Source organism: Asparagus officinalis, chromosome 3 (assembly GCF_001876935.1).
Source record: "Asparagus officinalis chromosome 3, Aspof.V1, whole genome shotgun sequence".
Classification (NCBI taxonomy): Eukaryota; Viridiplantae; Streptophyta; class Magnoliopsida; order Asparagales; family Asparagaceae; genus Asparagus; species Asparagus officinalis.
The window spans coordinates 737,975-765,540 of NC_033796.1; the positions used below are offsets into that span (position 1 = coordinate 737,975).

The 27,566-nt window shown below is 39.2% G+C and overlaps 4 protein-coding genes across 5 annotated transcripts; 2 read left to right on the top strand and 2 right to left on the bottom strand.

Moving 5' to 3' along the window:
* Nucleotides 2,934-7,195, top strand: LOC109832557 (malate dehydrogenase, chloroplastic-like). 2 transcript variants are annotated; one of them, XM_020399899.1, is made up of 2 exons: nucleotides 2,934-3,008; nucleotides 5,255-7,195. In XM_020399899.1, exon 2 carries the CDS (start codon nucleotides 5,276-5,278, stop codon nucleotides 6,515-6,517), a length of 1,242 nt encoding a protein of 413 aa, XP_020255488.1. In that variant the 5' UTR covers nucleotides 2,934-3,008; nucleotides 5,255-5,275; the 3' UTR covers nucleotides 6,518-7,195. The 2 variants fall into 2 exon arrangements, with proteins under 2 accessions (XP_020255488.1, XP_020255489.1); XM_020399900.1 differs by having other exon boundaries at nucleotides 2,941-3,008; nucleotides 5,210-7,195.
* LOC109832558 (extracellular ribonuclease LE-like) lies at nucleotides 9,454-10,726 on the bottom strand. The gene is made up of 3 exons (XM_020399901.1): nucleotides 10,518-10,726; nucleotides 10,260-10,415; nucleotides 9,454-10,024 (listed from the first exon to the last, which is right to left on the bottom strand). Exons 1-3 carry the CDS (start codon nucleotides 10,623-10,625, stop codon nucleotides 9,602-9,604), a joined length of 687 nt encoding a protein of 228 aa, XP_020255490.1. The 5' UTR covers nucleotides 10,626-10,726; the 3' UTR covers nucleotides 9,454-9,601.
* LOC109832560 (ribonuclease 1-like) lies at nucleotides 19,383-21,894 on the bottom strand. The gene is made up of 4 exons (XM_020399903.1): nucleotides 21,175-21,894; nucleotides 20,875-21,030; nucleotides 19,814-20,012; nucleotides 19,383-19,709 (listed from the first exon to the last, which is right to left on the bottom strand). Exons 1-4 carry the CDS (start codon nucleotides 21,274-21,276, stop codon nucleotides 19,486-19,488), a joined length of 681 nt encoding a protein of 226 aa, XP_020255492.1. The 5' UTR covers nucleotides 21,277-21,894; the 3' UTR covers nucleotides 19,383-19,485.
* Nucleotides 22,179-27,338, top strand: LOC109832559 (ATP-dependent zinc metalloprotease FTSH 6, chloroplastic). The gene is made up of 5 exons (XM_020399902.1): nucleotides 22,179-23,327; nucleotides 24,069-24,609; nucleotides 25,039-25,352; nucleotides 26,183-26,423; nucleotides 26,700-27,338. The coding sequence occupies exons 1-5, from the start codon at nucleotides 22,738-22,740 to the stop codon at nucleotides 27,039-27,041; spliced, it is 2,028 nt and encodes a 675-aa protein (XP_020255491.1). The 5' UTR covers nucleotides 22,179-22,737; the 3' UTR covers nucleotides 27,042-27,338.

Consider the following 27,566-nt stretch of genomic DNA (forward strand, 5'->3'; position numbering starts at 1 on the left):
AGGGGTTCGAACCCCTGTCGTTACAACATCAAAGACGCCGTAGGCGTCGCGAACCGCGTTACCAACATCAAAAACGCCAAGGTCGAAACCGCGTTTACAAACTCATAAACGCAGGAGTCCGAACCCCCGCGTTACCCATATCGAAAGCCAAGGGTCCGAACCCGCGTTACAACCCTCAAAACGCCAGGGTCCGATACCCGCGTACACACATCCAAAACGCCAGGGTCGAGCCCGCCTGTTAACAACATCAAAACGCTAGGGTCCGGACCCCGCGTTACACAAGCTATAAACGTGAAAGCGCGCCTGCGCCCATCTTTTGTAGGTAGGAAGTAAACAAATTGCAAAGAAAGAGACAAAGTAAAATTGATTGTGTATTCATTTGATTCCGATTACAATTCGATTACAAAAGAGCAGGAAGAACGAAATTGGGTTTCTTCCTCTTTGTTTTAAAACTGGTTCTTCCAGCGGTGGCGATGGAGTGCCTCCCTCGAGTGCCTCGCGCGAGTTTTGCCTATCCCGTTGATGATCGCATGCTTGATTACTGGAACGATGTCTCTCCTCTCACGATGTGACGTTGTGGAGAACGTTGCGTGGTAAAGTTTTAAAACTCTTAATGAGTTGATAAACTCTGATCGAGTTTGAACTCTTGAAAAAGAGTTGGATTTTGAAACGCGAAAGTTTTCCGGTTAATAGCCAACGGATCCCAACAGCTCTCTTGTTTGCGCTGAACGTTGAAGATGATCTTCGTTGGAAGATGATGTCGTCTCCTCCAAAAGCCTGTCTCCAATGGGTGATCCAAAGCCAAAAAAATCCGAACCTTGTGGGGTTCGAATATGCGCAAAAATCCAACCCTAACTCGTTGAGTTTCTCACTTTGTAAGTAGGGGGATAAGAGTTGTTAACTGCCCTCATAAATCCGCTCCTACCAGTGGGCGAAACTTCCCTCAGAACGTGGGGATATGACAGTTTTTTTGAGTGCTCCGTTCGCTTGTGTTTGAACAAGTCAAAACGCCGCAATTGACGTTCAGCTAACCAACTTCGCCTTTAGAATTGAGAACAGCGAAGTGTTGGGTGTTGGCTGAACATGATGAACGGAGGGTCGCTTTTCGCGCGTTTTGGTTGGTTGTAGCTTAGAAACGCGGGGGTGCGTGTTGGCTGGAACCTAAGAACGTTGAGGTCGCTCACGTTTTTAATAGCCTTTGTTGTAACGCGGGTCCGACCTCGCGTTTTGATGTTGTAAAACGCGGGTTGACTGGCGTTTTTGATGTTGTGACGCGGGGTTCGATCCTGGCGTTTTGATGTTGTAACGCGGGTTCGACCTTGGCGTTTTGATGTTGTAACGCGGGTTCGACCTTGGCGTTTTGATGTTGTAACGCGGGTTCGACCTTGGCGTTTTGATGTTGTAACGCGGGTTCGACCTTGGCGTTTTGATGTTGTAACGCGGGTTCGACCCTGGCGTTTTAATGTTGTAACGCGGGTTCGACCCTGGCGTTTTGATGTTAACACACGGGGAGGACCTCCGCGTCTTGTCTTGAAGAGATTATCACAAAGTAATCTCTTTTGTCATAGCGTTGCAAAGATCATTGTCTTGTAATCTTCGTTTTGGCTCCTTGAGAATATGAGAGTCGTCAGATTGTAACTCCCGATGTTGATTGTGAATGCTGTTGAACTAGATCTCTCATCGGTTGTCGTGAAGGTCGTCAGATTGTAACCTTCAGCGATCTACGTGAAAGTCTTCAAATTGTAGCCTTCTGGAAGTCGTCAGATTGTAACTTCCATCGTCGGTGTTTGATGGAGGATAAGCTATCTATTGTGATTTTTAGACAGCCTACAGACCGCGTTCCAAGCTCCCAGAACAAAACACAGAGGTCCTCCCCGTGTGTCAACACCAAAACGCGGAGGTCCTCCCCGTGTGTCAGCAACAAAACGCTGGAGTCGGACCTGCGTTGCAACACCAAAACACGGAGGTCCTCCCCGCGTGTCAACATCAAAACACCGGAGTCGGACCTGCCTTGCAACATCAAAACACGGGGGTCAGACCTGCGTTTTTTGTGTTTGACTAGTTCAAACAGAACCTATACGGTTTTAAAACTATATCTCCACTTAATGGGGTCGGTTACACCCTATTATGGAGAGATTTTAGGGGGGATTGCACCCCTTAAACTCTTGAACAGTTTCAAAACTGTTTCCCATGATTTGGGGGCAGTTACACCCCACTTAGGAGTGATTTAAGGGACGGTTACACCCCCTTAATCCCCTATAAATAAGAAAAAACTCAACTGAGTTGGAGGTTGGAACTTCTTGGCTCGGATTGACCTTGGAGCTTGGCAGTAAAGAGAGGATCTTTGGAGCATTCTTGGATCTGGAGATCGACCACCGGAGCTCTCTTCCGGCCTTGGCTTATTAACCGATTTTCGGTTCAAATCAATTCTTTTATAGAGTTCTTCTAAACTCGTTCAGAGTTCTAAAACTTGCTTTGCAAGTTCTCCATAGCGTCAAACCGTGAGGAGAAGACATCGTTCCAGTGAAGCAAAACGTCGGATCGTCAACGGAGAGCAAACTCGACGCGAGCATTTGAGGGAGACACTCCATCACCACCGTGAAAAACCCAGAATTAAACAAAAGGGAGAATCAAATTCATTCTTCTCTCTTTTGTAATCGAATTGTAATTGAGATTAAATGAATACCAATCAATTATTCTTTCATTTCTTTTACTCCAAACTTTTTTTCCATAAACAGTAACAAAAACTCTTATTGGATACACATAAGAAGAATTCATTATAGAGAAAAAGACAGCTCCTATTAACATAGAATTAAAGAATAAATTTTAGTTAAAAAATAAATTAAAAATATTCAATCATTATATTTAATCATGTGTATTGCAGGCCTATAAAACTTAGGACATAAAAAGGCGCCTCTTTTTTTAATCACTCTCATTCCTCGCCTGACATCTCGCCATTTCCGTCCGCTGAAGGGGAGAACGAGGAAGGTTTTATTAGTTCTTTTCAGGTATTTTAAAAAAAAGTTCCTTAAATTCTTCAGATCTCTTGCTTTTTTTGTTCTTAAATTAGTTAGATGAAAAATCTGAGCTGGATCTATTAAAGAATTTCTATGATAACTAGGATTTTGTGTAGTAATATTTGTCAATGTGGCTATGATGTTTTTATTCATTTTTTCTGATGCCGGAAGTTAGCATCTTTTAGATATAAATTTTTGGCTTCTGTCTTTATTTATGGATGCGAACCTCATAATTATATTTCTTGATGATAAAATTAGAGCTATTTTTATTCGACCTCAAGGACCTATTTTGAAACTGGACCCTCATTTCAAATAACTTAAGGATTTTGAGGATCTAATCTAAAAAATATTAAGATTTTAAGATCTAAAGTATGAAATTAGGGCTAATTTGGAGGTCCTGTATTGTTAAAAAACCTACTAGTTAATGTGTGTTTGTTAGCAGAAGATTTTGTTACCATGGTTCTTGTCATTCTTTTATTTGAGTTGTTTCTCCTTCAATTAAGTTGGCTTCATGTTAAAAATCTTTTGCTTTCTTATCACTAACTACAGGTTTTTTTTACCAAAACTGTAGTGTCAAAATTACGATACTAGAAGATTTAAATTTGACGACCTGAACAGGTTTTTTTTACCAAAACTGTAGTGTCAAAATTACGATACTAGAAGATTTAAATTTGACGACCTGACAAATTTTTAAGTTTGATACCAATTCATTAGATATGGCATTTTATTATTGTTAAGGAATATATTATGGAAATCTATAGTATTAGGAATAACATATTAGGAATAACATATTATAGAAATCGAGATCAAATGGTGGAGTTGAGTTTAGGCTTGAGCACAGATCAACAAGGAGGTAGAGGTCGACAAGGAGGACGAGATCAAATTGTCGAGGTCAAGGCGAGATCAATCATCAAAGGCGAGGATTTAGGGCATGAAGGTGATTGATGGTCCTGATGAAGGTGATGGACATCATCCACAATGAACAGTAAAGGGCGACGAATTGTACCACAGATGAACTGTGTCGCGATGAACACTACCGCTGTGAATGAACAGTACTCACTGGTCAACAGTACTATTTTGGGAAGCAGCAAGATTAGGGCTTTTCTATCAGTGGAGGTTGTGAGTGATGGAGCGGTGCGTCAAGGTTGAATTTGATGTCGAGGCCGCCAAGAAGAAGCACGAAGTTTTCAGGAAAAAAACCCTCTCGGCGGCTCGATGTAGACAAAAAAGAAAGAGGTCTCTCAAGGATTAAGAGGATGGCTCTGATACCACGTAGAGAAATAGAAAAAAAGCCAATATGATATATAATTCATCTAACTCTAACCTCACTTAAATAGAGGTTAGGAGGATATTACAAAATATAAATGAGATAAAATCATATCCAATCATATCCCTAATATCTCTCAATCGCATATTCCTAATATATTATTCCTAATATTATAGATTTCTATAATATATTCCTTAACAATTATTATCACAAATTTTCCGTTACATGTATGTTTCTGGGTAGTCATAACTGGTCCAGCCTTGGTTTAAGCTTGCGTTGGTATTGACTGGTTATTGGTTGTGCTAATTAATCTATTTATATTTCCCATTTAGGTTGTTTTCATGCTTGATCTCCATCTCCTTTAGGTTTGCAGAACACTTCCCAGTGCTGGTCTAGTTTATGATATCAGCTCATTATAGGATAATTAGACCAGTGCGTACTGCTAGATAAATGCGAAATTAGTTTATTGTTATATACGAGTTATACTCGAATTCATTATGAGAAGGTTTTAGGTTTCTGATTCTATGTGCATTGAGACATCAAAATCTAGTTGGTGAAACATGAAATTGAATGTAATGTTGTTAAGGGATACTTTGTTTAATTGTCTTTTCAGTTATATTTTCCTTATTTGATGTTAGATCATGCTGTACTTAATTCTTTGGATTGGAGGTTAGAGTTTACTACTATGGGAATGGATAGTGTCAAAACATTTGCAAAGTAAGGGAGAAGATTTTCTGGATGCTTTTTCAATAACACTTTGTCATTTGTTTCTTGCATTGTTGATATGTTTTTAACAACTAGAGAAAAATTAGTTTGCAATGACGTGCTAAGATCGGCTTGGTTTCACAAAGTTTAATGCCATCCTATCAGTGCATATTCCTGCAGTGATACACAAGTGAGCAATGGTTTATGCTGTCTTAATCAGGTCGCACAGTAATACATGCTTTACATGTTAATTTGTTCCGTTTAGGTCTTTAGAGCTCACTATAAGATGGCATCGCCATCAATTTCAACTGTTTCTATCAGTTCCATCGCCTCTTATGGCCCTCAGGCTGGCTTGAGATCAGAGCATAAATCCTCTGCCTTGGGCTTTAATGCTGCAAAATTCTTAAAGTGTTTCAGTGGTCTGAAAGCAGCGGCATCCGTTAACCTTGAATCAGATGCCTCCTTTTTGGGCAGAGAAAGCAATGCTGCTCTCTTGGCATCATCTATTCCAAAAGTGCAACAAAGTCAGAGGGCTTCAAACCAGTTCCAGCCCCAAGCGTCATTTAAGGTGGCTGTCCTTGGAGCAGCTGGAGGAATTGGGCAACCTCTGGCTCTTCTGATCAAGATGTCTCCTCTTGTCTCAGCACTTCATCTCTATGATATAGCAAACGTCAAAGGAGTGGCTGCTGATCTTAGCCACTGCAACACTCCCTCTCAGGTCTTGGATTTCACAGGGCCATTGGAGTTGGCTAACTGCTTGAAAGGAGTTGATGTGGTTGTTATCCCTGCAGGAGTTCCAAGGAAGCCAGGCATGACACGTGACGACCTATTCAATATCAACGCCAACATTGTAAAGTCCCTGGTGGAAGCTGTAGCTGATAATGCACCAAACGCTTTCATTCACATCATTAGCAACCCGGTAAATTCTACCGTCCCTATAGCTGCAGAGGTTCTGAAGCAGAAGGGGGTCTATGATCCAAAGAAGCTTTTTGGTGTCACAACACTTGATGTTGTTAGAGCAAACACATTTGTTGCTCAACAGAAGAACCTCAAGCTCGTTGATGTGGATGTCCCTGTCATAGGTGGTCACGCTGGGATTACCATCTTGCCGTTGCTCTCAAAGACGAGGCCTTCTGTGACATTCACGGATGAAGAAGTAGAACAACTGACTGTGAGAATCCAGAATGCTGGAACTGAAGTGGTGGAGGCCAAAGCTGGTGCTGGCTCTGCAACTTTATCCATGGCATACGCAGCTGCTCGTTTTGTTGAGTCATCTCTTCGAGCTTTGGATGGTGATGGTGAAGTTTATGAGTGCTCATTCGTTCAGTCTGAACTCACCGAGCTGCCCTTCTTTGCGTCAAGAGTTGAGCTTGGGAAGAAGGGAGTTGAAGCTGTGATCTCTGCTGATCTCCATAGGTTAACTGAATATGAGGCAAAAGCTCTGGAAGCCCTCAAACCGGAGCTGAAGGCCAGCATTGAGAAGGGTGTGGCATTTGTCGAGAAGCGGGCAGCAGTAGCTGCTAATTGATACCGATTCTCTTTTGGTCTTTCTTCTCATTTAATAGTCATACAAGAATAATGATAGAGCTATGCTCTAGTCTTTGCAGTTTTGCAGTCGTAGAAAATATCATCTATTTCATCTTGCTTAGTGAGATTTTAGGCAAGGCTGATGGGTTGGAAAATGTTCATGATGATAAACAAAAAGAGGAAATATTAGCATCTTGAAGCTCTCTGCCGTTAGCTGCATTGGTATGTCATCATGCAGCTCATCAAGTTCTCTTTATTGAATCCTGCTGTTGTTGAACATGTCATAAAAGCACTAAAAGACCATTTGGTACCTCTGTATCGAATTCCGGTCCTCTTTTCATGATGGTCATTTGTGATGTGGCCATACTTTTCAATTCCCTTCCTGTTCTTTCTGTTATGTGCATGCTAAAATAAACCATGTTAAATACTTTTTCTCCGAGGAACCATAATTTTGTTGTAGATTATAATGATGGTAAAAATTTGCCTCGTTACTGAACGAAGTGGATTATGTACGAGTTATATTTCCACAAGGATTCTGAAAAGGTGATGGACAACAGACAGAAGGCAAGCAAAGCAAGGAAATCATTGATCTATTCTGTATATTGTATCGTATGCTGATTTCTACACAGATGATGACGATGTGATCTACTCAAATATAGTGCAAATCTTCCCTGTGGAATCAGTTTTTTAGTGTTGGTACCTTGTAAGCTGTGTACTTGCTGTGGTCGTTTTCCTGTCAATGAATTATATAAATTTGAAGCGATACCATACATAGCTTGCCTGTTTCATTTGCAAGGTTCTAAAAGGGGATTAACTACCACTGCTGGCTGCTGCTGGAGCCTTGGCCTGAACCCTGAAAAATGTTAAGGTCAGTTAAACTTGCAGACGATCATCATCTGCCGAATCTAAATGCACATCGACTTGGTCATTGAGTGAGAATTGAAAGCTAGTTAACCTGCCTCTCTCTGCTGGTGTCTCCTCTACAAGATCTGGAAAGATGATGTTGGTTGGTCCACCAGATCTGACACTGGATCTGTACCTGCCCATTTTAAAGAAACGTCAGTTGGGGTTGTTGGGTGGCAGGGTTGTTGGCCCACAGCCTTGAGACCTTTGTTTGTAGGTATTTTGAAATTGTGTACTAGATTAGATGGTGGCCTTTTTAGGTTCTCATTCTAGCCCTGGAAATGCTCTGATTAACTAGGATTTCATTTGGGTTTAGTTGGCTGTTTGGCCGGCTCTGATTGCCCCTCTGATACACAGCACATTCAGTGAGCTTAGTCCCTGAAGCATCCACCACACAGAAATAAACCTCATAGGGCTGTCGGTCACCTGATTCGTTGGCATTGCATTCGATGCCAGGGGTGAACCCGGTCCCTTTCTTGGTGGCGTTCTTGATGGAAATCAAGCTGTAGAACGCGCGCCGCAGGCTCAATCCCTGCATCAGTCAAGGCTTGGAGGAGGTTCAGTTGCTTCTTGAAGTTGAGCGCAGACCGGAAGTAAGCGTGCTGGTCGAAGATGGACTCCGAGCAGGTTCCGTGCTTCTCCCACTCGTACGTCCAGAATTCAATGCTGTCGTTGCTGGGGGCAAGCTAAGTCTGGCCAGTGCTCTTGCATTGAGCTCATCCTGGTCCTCAATCTGCACAAGTGAAATGCAGTCAGGTATTATTAATTCTATTAATGGTAAATGTCTTGGTATTTAAATTTAAGCCACACCTGACATGTCAACTTGACCAATGAGTCATCAACAAGTCCATGTTCAAAATATCAGTTGAGCTCATGACTTAACTACATATTTACATAAATGTTATTAAATATTAACTCAGGTTTGGACTGGAAAGCGGGGCAAATTAACTTGGGATATGGGATTGATACCATTGACTTGATTATCATATAAGCATTTGGGATTAATACCTTGGATTCGTCGGACTGGTTATCAGGATAGCAGTTGGAGGGGTGGGAGCCATCAACAACGTCGGGCCAAAGGCCCACGAATGCCGAAGAGTCTGCAGCCGGCTGTCCAAGGATGAAAGCCACTATTCTTCGTATCGCAAAAAAAGATACAGGCCACTACAGGACACAAGTTTTAAAACATAACCATACACGTAGGCCATATTATGAAACGTTGAATGAACAAAACTGACCTGAAGAACTCAATGAGTCAGTTCATTACTCTACTCAAACTCAATGAGCTGTTCATACTTCTCATTGCCTGCTTGCTTATGGGATACATTAATTAATTATATCTTATGAAGTCTTCTAGTAACGTAACTATGATCTTGATTCACATCTTACCAGTTATTTTCGTTGTATATATTTAATATATTCTTTTGGATTGACTTGATAAGGTTAAATAATTCAAGTACATGTGGAACCTTTTTTTCGTAATTGCCATGTGACTGCCAAGCTGGTGTCCTGAGCAAAACAGGATCGGGATGGGCTGAAGTTTGATTTCTCAAATCAGGGAAGTTGGAGCAGTTGCTTGAATTTGTCAGTAACATTTAAAAAAAAAGGGATTTCTGTACAGTATATACAAATTATTATAAGGCTTCATGTGCTCATCCCTCAACTTTTTTGTCCCTTTTTCTCTTTTGGGAAAAACCTCTCTCTCTTCTTTACTCAAATGATCTTCAATGGATTCAGAAGTTCAACTGGGTTATATTACCTTGGCTTTAGGCATAAGTTCTTATTGAGCAGCTTTATTCCATTCGATCACTCATGCCTATTCGAAAACGGAATCCTAGAATGACCCTTTACATCTCTGCAGAGCGTAAAGTTATTCATATTACAAATCTTACTAGAGCTGCTCGTTTGAATTGGGCTGAGCCTTTTTCATACATATTTCTTTGCGCACAGGCATGAAGGTCAAGTATCAAATAACCTGATATTCAATTATAACTCCAAAACATTCACCAGAATTTAAATCGGCAAGGCTGTGAATACAGGCCAGGGGAAACATAACGATAACATTCAAAACATAAAATGTAGGGATTATCCTTTATTTATTTCATCAACCACAGACAACTGAATCTCACGAGGTGAAGTACAAGAAGACTAGTTGGTCTAAATCCTTGTAACTTGTTCGGACTCAGAAAGCAGGGAACTCGATCCTGGAACCACACCTACGCCTCGGGTGAACAGGGCATTCAATGAGCTCAGTCCCTGAGGTATCCACGCAGAAATAAACCTGATAGAGCTGGCTGTTGCCTGATTCATCGACATTGCACTCGATGCCAGGGTTGATCCCAGTCCCTTTCTTGATGGCATTCTTGATGGCGTTTAAACTGTAGAAGCCGCCGTCTGGCTCAATCCCTCCGTCCCTCAAGACTTGAAGGAGGTTGAGCTGCTTCTTGAGGCCGAGGGCAGACTGGAAGTAGGCGTGCTGGTCGAGGACTGACTCCGCGCAGGTGCCGTGCTTCTCCCACTCATGCGTCCAGAAATGAGTGCCGTCGCTGCTGGGACAAGCTAGGGTCGGCCAGTGCACTTGCATTGAACTTATCAGGTCCTCTATCTGCACAAAGTCAATTGAGCATTAGTGCTATTTACTTCTATTTAATTATTCCTTTGGCTTTATATATCAGTTAGTATTTTTTTTACTTTATTGCTTATCTGAAAAAATGTTTTCCAGCTAGCTAGGTCATGATAGCATCATTAACATAGAATATGTACGGTCAATTTAATGTGCATTCCTCTCCTTCTTCCCTTCTTGTTCCGTTACTTTCTATGCTTTTGTGATGTATATATACCTTGGATTCATCATAGGCGCTGTCAGGATCGCAGTTGGAGGGGTAGGAGCCGTCGTTGTAGTTTGGCCAAAGTCCGTGAATCCCAAAATCTGCAGCTGGTTTTCCGGTTGACGGATAACAACAGCTCCTCCTTGTGTCACAATATGACCCTGGCCACTGCAAAAAATAGTTGCAGCATAACAAGTTAATTTCATCGTAATTAACTAACTATATGTGAGCCGTATTAGGTAACATATAACCGTTAGACACACCGATCACCTGAAGAACAAAGTAAAAGAAATCAAAATCCCTGGCAGCGGAAGAAGTTGGCAAGAATGTAGGAAGAAGGAGAAGGACAAGAACTAAAGGGGATTGGCTCTTCATCATGACTTGGAAGTTTCTGTCTTGTTTTTTTTTTTGTTTGCCTTGTAAATTTGAGATGAGGTTTGTCCTTTTTGGGGTTCTCTATTTATAAGTGAGGGTGGAGTATACGAGTCGTTATATTCCCAAATATTTTTGTCGCATTGAAGGGCAGTATTGAGATTAAAGTTAAGGTAAGGAGCCTATTCTACATGAGACGGTCCGTTACACTACGCAAACACGTTTGGGTCATGAGCTGTTCACACTTCGTGTTGCTTTGCTTGTGGGGGACTAATTATATCTTTTAAATTACGTTAACCGTGATCTCGATTCTCGGTCGAATCACATATTTTATTGCTCGTTGTTCTGTTGAATTTTTATTTTTTTTAGTGTTTTTTGTTTTTGTGAAACACGAGTTAGGTTTTGGTTTGGTTTGATAAAGTTTAAATACTCTTTTGAAGTCAGGGCGAACCCGTTTTAATTTGCTACTATATCATGTAACGACCAAAAGATGGCGTTCCCAGCACAGAGGATGAGCTGTACGTTTGGTCTCTCAAAATCAGGGAAATTTCAAGCGCGAGGTGGAGCACATGCTTGCATTTCTTATTACAAGTTGTTTTTTTTAAGGGAATCTTGTACCTTATACACCAATAGCATATGCATATTCAACCGCAAGCTATACCAGTTTGGGTGGGCCTTTACATGTGGGCCCCTGGCTGAAGATATATTCTTCGACGCTGGCGGCAGTGTTGAGAAAAATTTAGAGTACGCAACTCTAAACTTACTAATATTGGATCCAAACAAGTAAACAAATCATGTGTATTATACCCACAATAGAAGACACTACAACACTTTTTAAGGACCACTCACAATTTGAAGAGAAATACAAACACTCAAAACAAAAGAAAGCTCATAACTCACTTATTTTGGTGGACACTCACACAAGCCTACACTACACTCAAGCTCACTTCTTGCTTGCTTACACAAATGAGAGCCAAAGACCCTTATTTATAGTTGAGTAAGAGGGTTAGGAAGTGTGTGGAAGAATCAATCCTAGCAATACTGTTGAGGATCTGCGTTGTCGTTTGGCTCAGAGGTCTGCTTTAATCAGTCATGTTCTTCTCTCTCAGTGCACCACCAAGAACACAAAGGGAGAGTTCACTGATCTCCTCCAACCGTCACTCACAAAAGGTGATCGCACAAAGGGGTTGAGAGCACAAAGCCCACAGGAGCACAAAACTCACAGAAAGAGAGAGATCACACAAATCAGAGGAGAGCTCAAGCTCAAATCTTCACCTCTCTATCTCTTCTTCCTCTTCCTCCCTCTCCCGAGCTACTACCAACCCATTACCCATATATAGGGATGGGGGCAGCCGACAAGGGAGAGGAGCTAGGGAAGAAAACGAAGGAGGGAGCTGACCTACGGATGGGAGCTCACAAGCGGCGGCCATCAGATCACGAAGACTAGGAGGTGAGAACCATCGGGTAGGAGAAGAAAATAGAGGGGCTAGGGCACATCAGATAAATGAAGTTGAAACTAGGCCTATTGGTAACGGGCCATCTTATTTGGGCCAACACAAATAACAACAATCTCCACCTTTGGCCCAAGGTAGTGCACAGAGAAAAAACACGGAACTGCAGGACTCATCATCGCCAAATTATTACCTGTATAATCACAAAGAAGATACAAGCAATGGAAGAGAATACACTAAGTAAACTCAGATCACAAAGATCGGGGTAAAATCACCAAGCATACCAAGTCCACAAAGGACCGAACTCTACCAAACGGTCATCGAGTTCAAAGGGAAAATCACAAAGCTATTAACAAGCACAAAGCAAGTTAATAGGCCACAAAGGCAACACACAAAGCAAAGGAAAATTACCCAAAATCAAAATTCAAGATTCTTTGACACGAGATAAATTTTTCAGCAGGCAAACACTTAGTACCCATGTCAGCAGGATTAAATTCTGAGGGAATTTTCTCTAACTTAACAATACCATTTTCAACTATATCCCGAATGTAATGAAATCTAACATCAATATGTTTAGTTCTATCATGAAAAACAGGATTTTTGCAAAGTTGAATAGCAGATTGACTATCAGAAAATACAACCACATTTTTATCAAGAAAACCAATTTCAGATATAAGGCCCCTAAGCCAAATAGCTTCTTTAAAAGCTTCAGTGGCAGCAACATACTCAGATTCAGTAGTAGATAAAGCAACAATGGGTTGTAATTGGGATTTCCAACTTATGCAAGAGCCACACAAAGTAAACACATAGGAAATTTCCAGCTTATGCAAGAGCCACACAAAGTAAACACATAGGAAGTGGTAGATTTTCTATTATCCCTATCATTTGCATAATTGGAATCTACATAGCCAACAAGTTTGACACCTTCAGAACACTTAGAAAAGGTTAATCCTACATCCACAGAGGATTTCAAATATCTTAAAAACCACTTCAAGGCATTCCAATGAGGCATACCAGGGTTTGACATATATCTACTCAAGCAACTAACCGCATATGCAATGTCAGGCCTAGTACTAACCATGAGATACATGACAGATCCTATAGCATTCGAATATGGCACCTTCTTCATATCATTTATTTCAGTTTCAGTATTGGGAGATTGATCCTTACTTAACACAAAATGGGAAGCAAGAGGCACATTCACAGATTTGGCATTAGACATAGCAAATTTACTCAAAATTTTTTCAACATATGAACTTTGGTTTAAAACTAGAGTAGATTTGTTTTTTTCCCTGATAATATTCATGCCTAAGATTCTTTTAGCATCACCTAAGTCTTTCATGTCAAAATTTTCACAAAGACATTTTTGAACATGCTTAATTGACTTCAAACAAGGACTAACAATCAACATGTCATCCACATAAATTACAAGAAATACAGGCACAGAGTCTATATTCTTATAATACAGGCAATGATCAGCAGAACTTCTTTTAAACTTTAAACATTGCATGCATTTATCAAATCTAATATTCCATTGCCTAGGTGATTGTTTTAAACCATACAAAGACTTTTTTAACAAACTCACATGATCAGGCAATTTAGGGTCCACAAAGCTCTCAGGTTGGTGCATATAAATATTTTTATCAAGATCACCATGCAAGAAAGCAGTAGTTACATCCATTTGTTTTAATTCCCAATTAAAATGAGCAACTAAAGCAAGCATAATTCTAACAGTAGTGAATTTGACAACAGGAGCAAAAATTTCAGCATAATCAATTCCCTCCTTTTGAGTAAATCCCTTAGCTACTAACCTAGCCTTAAACCTAACACTTTCAGATTCTTGTTTCACCTTAAACAGCCACTTACAGTCCACTACAGAACAACTAGCAGGTTTAGGAACAAGTTTCCATGTTTGGTTAATTTTTAGGGATTCCATCTCACTCTTCATAGCACTAATCCATTCTTCAGAATATTTTGACCTTAATGCTTCTTTATAAGTCTTAGGTTCATTGCACTCAAGGGATTCAAACACATTAAAGGCAAACTCAGACATATTACAATCAATCAAATTGCAATCTCTATATCTTTCAGGTTTCCTAATGGTTCTTTTATTTCTATCCCTAGTGAGTTGATAATCATTCAAATCATGCATGTTATCTATATCCTGCATATCATGCTCCACCTCATTAGGAATAATCTCATCTTGATTTTCAATAATTGTATCATTCAATTTTTCTTCAGAAAATGATTTGGGTTGATTTATAATAGGCTTTTGCTCCACCTCATTTGGAGCATCATTTTCAGGGATAGGAACATGTAAAGGTAAACAAGGAAATTCATTTTCATTAAAAACAACATCTCTGCTTATCACTATCTTAAACCTCTGCTTATCACTATCTTAAACCCCGGTTCACTCTTATTCCAAAGCCTATAACCTTTTACCCCTTCAGGATATCCTAAGAAAACACATTTCTTAGATCTAGGTTCTAACTTATCAATCTTTTGATGCATATAGCCAGCACTCCCGAAAGTTCTCAAATTATTTAAATCAAGAGGTTTGCCCGTGAACACAAATTTAGGGCATTTCCCTCCTAAGGGAACAGAAGGAGACTTATTAATCAAATAGGCCACAGTACAAACAGCTTCTCCCCAGAACTTCTTGGAGAGCCCAGATGTGGCCAATATAGCCCTCACCCTCTCTAAGAGAGTTCTATTCATCCTTTCAGCAACCCCATTTTGCTGGGGTGTGTAGAGAACAGTTTTATGTCTTTTAATACCCAAGTAGCACACAAATCATTCAATTGTTTGTTACAAAACTCAAGACCATTGTCTGTCCTAAGAGTTTTAATTTTCTTTCCCGTTTGGTTTTCAATCATAATTTTCCAGTTTTTAAATTTATCAAAAACTTCAGATTTTTGTTTCATGAGTAAAACCCAAACTTTCCTAGAATAATCATCAATTATGGAAAGAAAATATTGGTTCCCTCCATGCGTAGGCACACTAGAGGGACCCCACACATCAGCATGCAGATATTCAAGTACACTAGTGCACTTAGACTGATTAGGAAAAGAAGAAGTAGGAAAAGTAACCCTATATTGTTTTCCTAGCACACAAGATTCACAGAAAGGGATGGGGGATATTTTATCACTACCAAAGTGGCCTTCTTTATGCAAAATTTCTAATCCTTTATTACTCATGTGACCTAATCTATTATGCCATAAAACAGATCTATCACCTATCACAGAGTTAACAGAATCAAGCACAGGTTCAGCATGACAAATATACAAATTGTTTTGTTTGAAAATCTCACCCATTTTACCCTCACAGACAGCCATATTAGCATGTTCATTTTGCTGTTTTTTCTTAGGCTTAGGACAATCTTTAATAAAGTGACCAGTTTCATGACAATTATAGCATTTTTTAGCTTTAAACCTGGACTTAGATCTACCCCTTCCATTTTCAAATTTTTTCTTACTTGATTCCCCATTACTAGCATTCTTTTGGTAATTAGACCTATTCTGAGGCCTACCCCTCACATGCATAACCTCACCAGAATTTTTATTTCCCCCAGAATGTTTTAAATCTAATTCCTTACTCTTAAGACCATTGACCACAACATCAAGGGTAACCTCATCTCTACCATATTTAATAGCAGATTTCACATCATTATATGAGTCAGGAATAACATTTAGAAGAGCAATAGGAGTATAATCATCTATATGTTTATCACCAGTTAACTTAATATCTGAAATAAGTTTTGTGAAAACATCTAGGTTCTCCTCAATGTCCTTAGACATATCCAATCTAAATTTGAAAATTTTTTCAAGCAAAAACATTTTACTGGGCAAAGAGGTTTCGGTATAGAGTTCTTCAAGTTTATCCCAAAGGATTTTAGCAGATTTCAAAATTCTAACTTTTCTAAGCATAGAGTCATATAAGTTCAAATAAATTGTGGAACAAGTATTTTTATTTATTTCAGCCCTTTTTTCTTCAGTGTCAGAAGTCAAATAAGTCTGACCAACAGCCCTAAAAGACTTCTGTTGAATTAAGATGCATTTTATTTTTTGTTTCCAAATGCTAAAATCAGATTTTCCGTTGAACGGAGCCATACCATATTGAATCATACTATATTGATTAGCAGCGGACATTTTTTCACACAAAAAAACAAACAGAACAAACAGCAAAAAATAGCACGATTTTGGTAATTATCCAGCTCGAAACGTGTGAAGCAACTAGCACGAACAAATGAGAAGAACGATGAACACAAAGTTCTTGTTTCAATCTCTTTGATCTTTCACACGAGCTCTCCCAAAAAACAGTATTTTAATTTCTGAAAAAATTTAACAGACCCAAAGATTTACTGCCCAAAGATTTACTGTAATTTTTCAACAAAGCCAGAGATTAATCAGATTGAATGCACAGGAACTTCAAATCTGTGATCTACTACTCAAACATATATAGGTAATGAAACAATGAATGAGAAAATGGATTAAAGAGCTTCTATTCTTGAATTGCCACAATGTTACAATTAATTAAATAGCTTAAGAAAGTCGAGCACTGTATATATCTATATGACCAAATCATGCGAGCATAAGCCAAAACACTTCTCTCATCAGTGATCATCACTGACATGAGTCTGTACCTCCTCCTATATATGGACTTAAATCACCCAACATCGTTGACAACATAAACATTTTCTTTTTCTTCTTCTTCTTCTTTTGCGATCAATTAGCAAATAAGAACATCATTCCGTTACTTTCTATGCTTTTGTGATGTATATATACCTTGGATTCATCATAGGCGCTGTCAGGATCGCAGTTGGAGGGGTAGGAGCCGTCGTTGTAGTTTGGCCAAAGTCCGTGAATCCCAAAATCTGCAGCTGGTTTTCCGGTTGACGGATAACAACAGCTCCTCCTTGTGTCACAATATGACCCTGGCCACTGCAAAAAATAGTTGCAGCATAACAAGTTAATTTCATCGTAATTAACTAACTATATGTGAGCCGTATTAGGTAACATATAACCGTTAGACACACCGATCACCTGAAGAACAAAGTAAAAGAAATCAAAATCCCTGGCAGCGGAAGAAGTTGGCAAGAATGTAGGAAGAAGGAGAAGGACAAGAACTAAAGGGGATTGGCTCTTCATCATGACTTGGAAGTTTCTGTCTTGTTTTTTTTTTTGTTTGCCTTGTAAATTTGAGATGAGGTTTGTCCTTTTTGGGGTTCTCTATTTATAAGTGAGGGTGGAGTATACGAGTCGTTATATTCCCAAATATTTTTGTCGCATTGAAGGGCAGTATTGAGATTAAAGTTAAGGTAAGGAGCCTATTCTACATGAGACGGTCCGTTACACTACGCAAACACGTTTGGGTCATGAGCTGTTCACACTTCGTGTTGCTTTGCTTGTGGGGGACTAATTATATCTTTTAAATTACGTTAACCGTGATCTCGATTCTCGGTCGAATCACATATTTTATTGCTCGTTGTTCTGTTGAATTTTTATTTTTTTTAGTGTTTTTTGTTTTTGTGAAACACGAGTTAGGTTTTGGTTTGGTTTGATAAAGTTTAAATACTCTTTTGAAGTCAGGGCGAACCCGTTTTAATTTGCTACTATATCATGTAACGACCAAAAGATGGCGTTCCCAGCACAGAGGATGAGCTGTACGTTTGGTCTCTCAAAATCAGGGAAATTTCAAGCGCGAGGTGGAGCACATGCTTGCATTTCTTATTACAAGTTGTTTTTTTTAAGGGAATCTTGTACCTTATACACCAATAGCATATGCATATTCAACCGCAAGCTATACCAGTTTGGGTGGGCCTTTACATGTGGGCCCCTGGCTGAAGATATATTCTTCGACGCTGGCGGCAGTGTTGAGAAAAATTTAGAGTACGCAACTCTAAACTTACTAATATTGGATCCAAACAAGTAAACAAATCATGTGTATTATACCCACAATAGAAGACACTACAACACTTTTTAAGGACCACTCACAATTTGAAGAGAAATACAAACACTCAAAACAAAAGAAAGCTCATAACTCACTTATTTTGGTGGACACTCACACAAGCCTACACTACACTCAAGCTCACTTCTTGCTTGCTTACACAAATGAGAGCCAAAGACCCTTATTTATAGTTGAGTAAGAGGGTTAGGAAGTGTGTGGAAGAATCAATCCTAGCAATACTGTTGAGGATCTGCGTTGTCGTTTGGCTCAGAGGTCTGCTTTAATCAGTCATGTTCTTCTCTCTCAGTGCACCACCAAGAACACAAAGGGAGAGTTCACTGATCTCCTCCAACCGTCACTCACAAAAGGTGATCGCACAAAGGGGTTGAGAGCACAAAGCCCACAGGAGCACAAAACTCACAGAAAGAGAGAGATCACACAAATCAGAGGAGAGCTCAAGCTCAGATCTTCACCTCACTATCTCTTCTTCCTCTTCATCCCTCTACCGAGCTACTACCAACCCATTACCCATATATAGGGATGGGGGCAGCCGACAAGGGAGAGGAGCTAGGGAAGAAAACGAAGGAGTGAGCCGACCTACGGATGGGAGCTCACAAGCGGCGGCCATCAGATCACGAAGACTAGGAGGTGAGAACCATCGGGTAGGAGAAGAAAATAGAGGGGCTAGGGCACATCAGATAAATGAAGTTGAAACTGGGTCTATTGGTAACGGGCCATCTTATTTGGGCCAACACAAATAACAACAAATACATTAGTAAGAAGTTTCTAGAAGAATAAATACTAGCCACACACTTGTATCCTCCTGGAAACTTCTTGATAGATATTTTGTAGGATGTTTCTAGAAAGAAGTTCTTGAAAATTGTTCTAGAACAATCTAAGTTGGTGAAGAATTCTAACAAACCGCGCCAAAAAAAGAAGGAAAAAATGACGATGATGATGATGATGGGATCTGTAGCATCTCGGCATCTCAAGCCTCGTATTTTGTATTGCTTATATTCAACTGAATGATAAAAGGATAGAAAACTCCGTCTTAATTTGGTTAATTTGATTAGAACATATTATATACAATTATTGCCCATATACTTAGAATTTCCACCGACATAATTTATTGAGAAATTCTTATTACAAGCTTTCCCCCGCTATTACAACGCGTTACAATTTTAACGCATTTAATCAATCATTATTTGACCTAATTTCATATCAATTATCTCATTATCTTTTAAGAATATTTATTCCACCTTTTTCAATCATTGTTCACCGAACATGCAAGCCCTGTGACCGACCCTGTGGAGTACACCATCTGGCGAAATAATAATAATAATAGTAGTAGTAGTAGTAATAATAATAAAAGAAAAGAAATGCATTGCCACAAAAATACAGGATCCAATAATTTTTATCACCAATTGACACTGCCTATTACATTTGCTCCTCATCGAGGCATTTTTTGATTAGAATGAAGGAAAATGTATTTGGGAGGAGCATTTGCCATGAGGCAGAACAGGGCAGTCAATAAGACTGGTCCCTGAAGTATCCACACAAACATACACTTGATAAAGTTGGTCATTTCCAGATTCATCTCTGTTGCATTCTATCCCCGGTGTGTATCCCGTGGCGTCGCTAATGGCCTGACTTATGCTGTTCAAGCTGTAGGATTGGTCGTTAGGCTCGATACCTGATGCATAACACAACATAAAGATGTCAGGAAAATAAGGGGATAACAAAATTACTTTTGAAAAAAAAGGAGGTAAATTATTATTTTGGGATATGTTTTGGTACCTGAGTTGCGCAGTGCTTCGAGGAGATTCACTTGTTTCTTGAGGTTGAGTGCAGCACTGAAGTAGCCACGTTCATCCAAGACTGATTCGGAGCAGGTTCCATGTTTCGTCCATTCATGTGACCAAAAAGTATCGCCATCGCTGCTGGGGCAAGCAAGAGATGGCCAGTTTGTTTGCATACTGTCCACCAAATCACTAATCTGCTCAATAATTATTATGTTAGCATGATCAAGGGATCTCAGTTATCTATAACGTGCATTAATAAGCAATATAAGGATGGGAGATGGGTTAATCATATGCTCTTTTAGGCTTTCTGTTTAGGAATGCTTTCAGTTATAAAAAGGTCATCCTCAAACGTTATTCTAAAATATAAACAAGAAAAAGACAAGACTTACTAAGAAATTGCGTCAAACGCTTTGCATCGTTTTCTTTAATATAATATAATATAGAGAAGAAGAAGATGATTGGGTACAGTTTAAACAATTTGGAACGTCATCTCAATAATAACAGACAAAGAGTCATTATAACTGTAACGGTATTGCTACGATATGTTATGTTCTATATGATTGGAGACATCCACATAGAAGTGTACCAATTACATGGAATATTGTGACTAATATCTAATATTTTTGCTGTGAAATGACGAAAACTCAGAAATGGTTGCTAATCTGTCAAGTTCAGTACAGCTAGTTGAAAGGTTAAAAAAAAGGGAATCGTCATTGCGAGCCTGATATAACTTTGATTTTTTTTTCTTTAAACAAAGGATAAGCATGATTCTTCAAAATCGAATACGTTCTAAGTTAAGTTGGACGTAGACATTCTCCGGATATGAATTAGGGGGCCATTATTTTAAAGCAATCAGTTAATAATATCTTGCCCACATTATATATAACCACCACCACCCCTCTGCGCGGTTGATATTTTTCCTCCTGTTTGAAAACAAGGTCTTTCAAAACATATAATTGTTTTCATTTCCTTAAAAAAAATAATAAAAAATAACTATTTCCGGTCATTTTCTTTAACTTTAAGGAATTAAGCCAAGGAATGATAACTGCACTGCACCTTGGATGGATTAAAAGGAACGCCGGGATCACAGTTGGAAGGATAGGAGCCATCATTGTAGTTAGGCCAGAGTCCATGGATCCCGAAGTCAGCTGCCGGCTTCCCAGATGAAGGATAGCAACAACTTTGCTGGGTGTCACAATAGGATCCTGGCCACTGTAACAACCAAAAATTATTATTATTATTATTATTATTTTAATTCGCAGAATAGAAGAACAATTATGATGTTTTGAGCCCCCTTCTCTTGAGGTAAACAAGAAGAACTACAACTCGACTAACAATGCCTAGAGAGTAAGTCACCTGCTGGACAAAGTAAAAGAAATCAAAATCTTGAGCAAACGTCTGGACTGATAGAAGGCAGAGAGCTGAAAGAAGCCGAAGTGTAAACAATTCTAGTGCCATGATTGGTATAAAGAGGGGTACGTGTTAATTTGGTTCATTGCAGCCATCTATTTATAGGTAAAGAACTTGGGAGCACTTGAATTGGCATATTCTGTTGTGTCCATTTAGCAACGAATAAAAAGTTTGATTGTTTAAAGAAAAGACAAATTAAAAAAGGAAGAGAGAAAAGGGTCTCGCATGACATCCAGCAAACATAAAGTAATTGCTTCCACACTCAAAATCCATCAACTGATGTTGGGATGTTCTCATTTGTAGCTCTTCACAAATGCTTCCACGGATTAGTTTTTATGATTATTGGTATCCCACATTACTTTGTGAGATTTTTAACTGGTGAAGGTCACCTAAAACATTGCTAATTTCACATTAGATTCCCTTAGCTTATGGGTCGTAACAATTTGTTAATGATAACAACATTGGTCGGTCAGGTTGGCACCAAAACCCAATTAAATGCATTCCCACGGCGATTCAACAGGAGATATCCTCTTGATTTATTATCATAATTGTATGTTGTCCAATGAAATGAATGCCACGTATCATGTGAAGTATGAAAGTATCATCGAAGATAATGACTAATAGTGTGGACGCAAAAACCTGACATCTCTTTTGGTTGTCAAAAATAAATACTAAATAAATAAACTAACCTGCCGTTTGTTTGCCACCAAAACCTATATAGAGCCCATTAATTTAACCTGCCAGTAGGCGAAGGAAGGTCTGGACTTGTGTAGCTCCACTAAACGAGAATATGCAGCCCATAGGCCTCACAGGCCCGAGGCCCGCAGGCCCCGCCGTGTCAATGGACCTACCGAAGAGCAAAGAGGAGCAGATCACATACCATGATTACAGCACACACCCGATCAAAATCAAAGTAATCAGAAGAAAATTTTTATCGAAGAAATACCTTATAGTTCCACATGTGCGGTCAGCAAGTGAATATGAACCAGCAACATATCTTTGATATGGACTCCATGGAAAGGGACAATTTCCAGGTGTCCTACACACCTTCCACATAAAACCACTGTGAAAACCTCACCTCAAGTTTCCGATTCTACAATCATGCATAAAAAAGAACTAGACGTTTCAAGATAATGAGAAAAAGACGGCAAAACAGTGACATTTCAGAACCAAAGAATGCACTGGAAGCATCTTATCTAATTCTAGAGAGACTCTGCTAGCATTCTCCCACAAGTTCAACGTTTGATCCCATTTTCTCAAATTTGAGTCGGAAACAACCTAGTGAAAGATCAGTTTCCTTCATATCATGATGAACGGCGCAGATGAAAAGAACAGGTTAAATTTAAAAGCCTCTTCGCGAGTCAGCAAAACGCAACTGCGCGGGCTATTTAAACAAACGTCCGTATTCCCTCCGAAACCAATAAACTGTCAAAAGCCCAACTGCCTACTCCCCAGCTTTTAATCAAAACTTGCAACTGAGAAGAAACCTTTCATTCCAATCAGTGAAATATGTCACCTGCACTTTCTCTTACTACAACTCAGTCCCCTGCCTTCAAATGTCAGGATATCTCAAAAGACAATCATAGCAAGTTCTCCTCCAGGGACAACAAAAATCAGAGACCAGCTTCAGATGCCAATATTGCAAGAAGAAAGCTGCTGCAATCTTTTAGCACAGGCCTCCTAGCGGCAGGGTTATCTTCTGTTCAGCCAGTAAGAGCTGAACCAGAGAGCCCTCAAGAGTCTACATCCAGCCGAATGTCGTACTCAAGATTCTTGGAGTACTTAAATGAAGGCGCTGTGAAGAAGGTAGACCTATTTGAGAATGGCACCGTTGCCATTGCTGAGATATCCAACCCGGCCCTAAACAAAATTCAGAGGGTTAAAGTGCAGTTACCTGGGCTGCCACAGGAGCTGCTGAGAAAGCTGAAAGAGAAGGAAGTGGACTTTGCAGTCCATCCTATAGAACCAAATTATGGGCTTGCAATTCTTGATTTCCTCACAAATTTTGGGTTTCCTTTGCTGCTCCTTGGTTCTTTGTTCTTGAGGAATTCTTCGCTAAATACTCCAGGAGGCCCCAACTTGCCCTTTGGCCTGGGAAGGTAATATATCAGTTCCATCAAAAAATATAGATTACATAAGGAATATATTAGACTAGTTAGAAATTAACCGTATAGTTCTTTCCATTGAAAATCTGTTCTACTTCTACTCTATAATAGTCTTTTCACATATCAAACCAAAAGCTTTAGGTTCTTAGCTACCAAGGCCTGTTTCCTTGAGCAAAAATATTATCTCTTGTTATTTTTCCTCATAAAGCTGTTCAATTGGTCTGTTTGTTTAGTCATATGATTTGAACTGCACTTTTTTAAGTTAAAGTTATCTCTCGTCCTGTTGGAAGATACACCGTAAAAATTTAAGCTACTAATTTGACAATGCTACACAAATTTATTCAAAACAGCAGTATATCAACTTGTAACTCACTCAAAGAAAAAAGGGGGGAAAAAACTTTTTGAACTACATAACCATTTATTTTATAGCTTGCATGCTCCAGTTACTCTCTTCTTTTGTACTCTCTCCCAGTATTTTGGCAAGAGTGAAGACAGTTAGGAATCTCTCTCTCTCTCTCTCTCTCTCTCTCTCTCTCTAACGAAATTCTCTCTCTCTCTCTCTCTCTCTCTCTCTCTCTCTCTCTCTCTCTCTCTCTCTCTCTCTCTCTCGTGTGTGTGTGTGTGTGTGTGTGTGTGTGTGTGTGTGTGTGTGTATTTCCGGATAGTTGGATAAGGTAATAGCAATTATCTTATATGGTGCATTGAACTTCTCATATTAACTAGAACCTGTAACAGGTCTAAAGCAAGATTTCAGATGGAACCAAACACAGGAATTACATTTGACGATGTAGCTGGAGTTGACGAGGCCAAGCAAGATTTCAAAGAAATTGTTGAGTTCTTGAAGTCACCTGAGAAGTTCGCTGCTGTTGGAGCAAGAATTCCTAAAGGAGTTCTTCTAGTTGGCCCTCCTGGAACTGGTAAAACGCTGCTGGCTAAAGCCATAGCAGGGGAGGCAGGAGTTCCCTTCTTTTCCTTGTCAGGTTCAGAATTCATTGAAATGTTTGTAGGAGTTGGAGCATCAAGGGTGAGAGATTTGTTCAACAAGGCAAAGGCAAACTCACCATGTCTAGTTTTCATAGATGAGATTGATGCAGTGGGAAGGCAAAGAGGGACTGGAATTGGAGGAGGAAATGATGAAAGAGAGCAAACACTAAACCAGTTACTTACCGAAATGGATGGCTTCAGTGGGGATAGCGGGGTTATTGTTATTGCCGCAACAAACCGACCTGAAATTCTTGATTCAGCCTTGCTTAGACCAGGGAGGTTTGACCGACAGGTAAAAATTATGTTTCTTTGATGCAGTCCATGAGAGCAGCAATCGAGCTAGTATTTACATATCCAATGATATTACAATCATACTAAGATCGCTAGAAAGTTTCTAGCAAAGAAATTTTTTAGACTCAACTTTGATTCAGTAGCATGCATCGACATGATAATGTTTCCTTTGAGTATTAATAAGTAATCACATGTTACCACGAAACACACATCGAAATATTCGGGCAGGAGAAACCATTAAAAAAAAGAAGCAGCAGCAATATAACGAGGAAAAGTTGTGTTTATTTTTGGCATACTAATAACACATTAGTGGGGACGTTTCACTCAAAAATAGACCCTCGGTAAAATTAAAAAAATACATTTTATCAGCGGATGGTCACAAGAATTATGCTGATTATAGAGATGAAACATATTATGTTAATTTTGACAGGTGACAGTGGGGTTACCTGATGTAAGGGGAAGAGAAGAAATACTTAAAGTCCACAGCAGCAACAAGAAGCTTGACAAGGATGTCTCTCTCAATGTCGTGGCTATGAGAACCCCAGGATTCAGTGGTGCTGACTTGGCAAACCTCATGAATGAAGCAGCCATTCTTGCTGGACGAAGAGGCAAATCAAAGATAACTTTGAAAGAGATTGATGATTCTATTGATCGGATTGTGGCAGGCTTAGAAGGAACCAAAATGACTGATGGGAAAAACAAAATTCTGGTTGCTTATCATGAGATTGGGCATGCCATCTGTGCGTAAGTATCAAATACGCTTCGTCATCTATTGAATACCTGGCATACAGTTTGCATGCATTTTCTTCTTCATTTAACATGATTAAAGGAAAGACTCTAAACTAGATTGTTATAAATTTGACTATTCCGATGGGAGAAATTGAAGCAAATGCCCACATACATGAATGGACATTTTTTTAAGACACACACACACACACACATGACATATTCAAATACAATCATAATTTATATTAAAAACTCTGGAATTTCTCCTTCACAATCTTCCCTTTAAAAGTCTGCCTTAGGGTAGAAATTGATTTCAGTATTATTAATGATATATCAAAATAGACAAAGAAAAAGTTATAAAGAAGTTAACAACAACCATAGTAATTTCTTCTTCCATTTTTAGACTATATTATACATCGCATTGCATGCTACAAAACAGGAAGCATACGGGGTTAGCCCAATAGTTTTTCATTCTGGATATCATAGAGTTGGGATTGAATGATGGTGCACATACCTATGCACAAGGTTGACACATGGACCTTTTTTTGTACATGGCCCCTTCATATTACTGATAGCTATAAAAAAATCAAAGAAACATATCATAAAATCCAACCTCTCAAAGATATTTCTTCCATTCCCCTCCATCTTTTACTTTACCCAACTTTTCGCAAGCAGCACAAACTTTCCCACAAACTTTCCCACAAATGAGAAATAATCTTTTGCATATTCCATACATGGATATTATTGTTAGAATCTAAAGCGTGTTATGAAGATATATTGATATACCTACATAATCATACAAAGAAATTAAGAAGTTTCATCTGATCCAAACTTATTTCTAACTATAGGACACTCACTCCTGGGCATGACCCAGTACAAAAAGTTACCCTCATTCCACGAGGACAAGCTCGTGGTCTCACATGGTTCCTACCAGGAGAAGACCCTGCTCTTATCTCAAAGCAACAAATTTTTGCTAGAATAGTTGGAGGACTTGGTGGCAGAGCAGCGGAGGAAGTAATTTTTGGGGAGTCAGAAATCACAACAGGTGCAGCGGGAGATTTGCAGCAGATAACTCAGATAGCAAGACAGGTAAATTTTTTTAAAAGTATACCATCATACGTACCTTAGGTCCCTAAGTTTATGTACTAAAGAAAGGATCACAGTACAATAAAAAGTTTATGTTTCTAAAGGCAACAAGCAGGAAAAAATATAGCGGGGAAAAAATATATGTTTATAATCGAAACAGAAAAAATACATGTTTGAAGATGCTAAGAGTATTCTTTCCAAGAAAAATCAGTATTAGCGTTCTTTTTTGAGAGAAGAACTATTGGTTTTCTTATTGTTATATTTTAACCATTGAATCAGATGGTGACTATGTTTGGAATGTCTGAGATTGGCCCGTGGGCATTGATGGATCCAGCAGTACAAAGCAGTGATGTAGTGATGAGAATGCTTGCAAGAAACTCAATGTCCGAGAAGCTTGCGGAAGACATTGACAAGTCAGTCAAAGCAATCATCGACAAGGCTTATGAAATTGCAAAGACTCACATCAGGAATAATCGAGCTGCTATGGACAAGCTGGTTGATGTGTTGCTAGAAAAAGAAACTCTTACAGGAGATGAATTCAGAGCAATTCTGTCCGAGTTCACAGATTGTAAACCGGCAACTTTCAGCATGGACAGTGCGCCAGAGCTTGTAGCAGCTTGAGTCGCCCATCAAGAAAATGTAGTTGTGATGTAAAAGGAAGAGCTGATCCTTAGTGATCATTAGGTCTATGTATATGTGTTGAAACTTTAAAGAGAGTTTGTTCAAATAAATTGCAACTTATTGCGTCCCCTTTGAAAATCTCAGTATCTTCTATTTATGAGCTTTCGATGCACCAATGTATCTCATAGAACTGACATAAAATAGCATTTGTGGGCGCAATCGATGCAATAGCTTAAACACTCTATACAAAAGTCTGAAATTACTTTGAGAAAGCACCCGGATAATACCTCTGAGAAAATATGGCGATCAAATGATATGAGAATATTATATCATATCATATATATATATATATATATATATATATATATATATTAATGGTATCCTTGTCATAGGCAGAGGATTTCCTCATTTGGACGCGCCTTTAAAAACACATGAATTAAGCGACATTGTTTGTTATAGTTTAAAAAGTCACAGCGTGTTTTGTGTAATTTTAAACTTTTAAGGATATTAAATCAAATTTTGAAA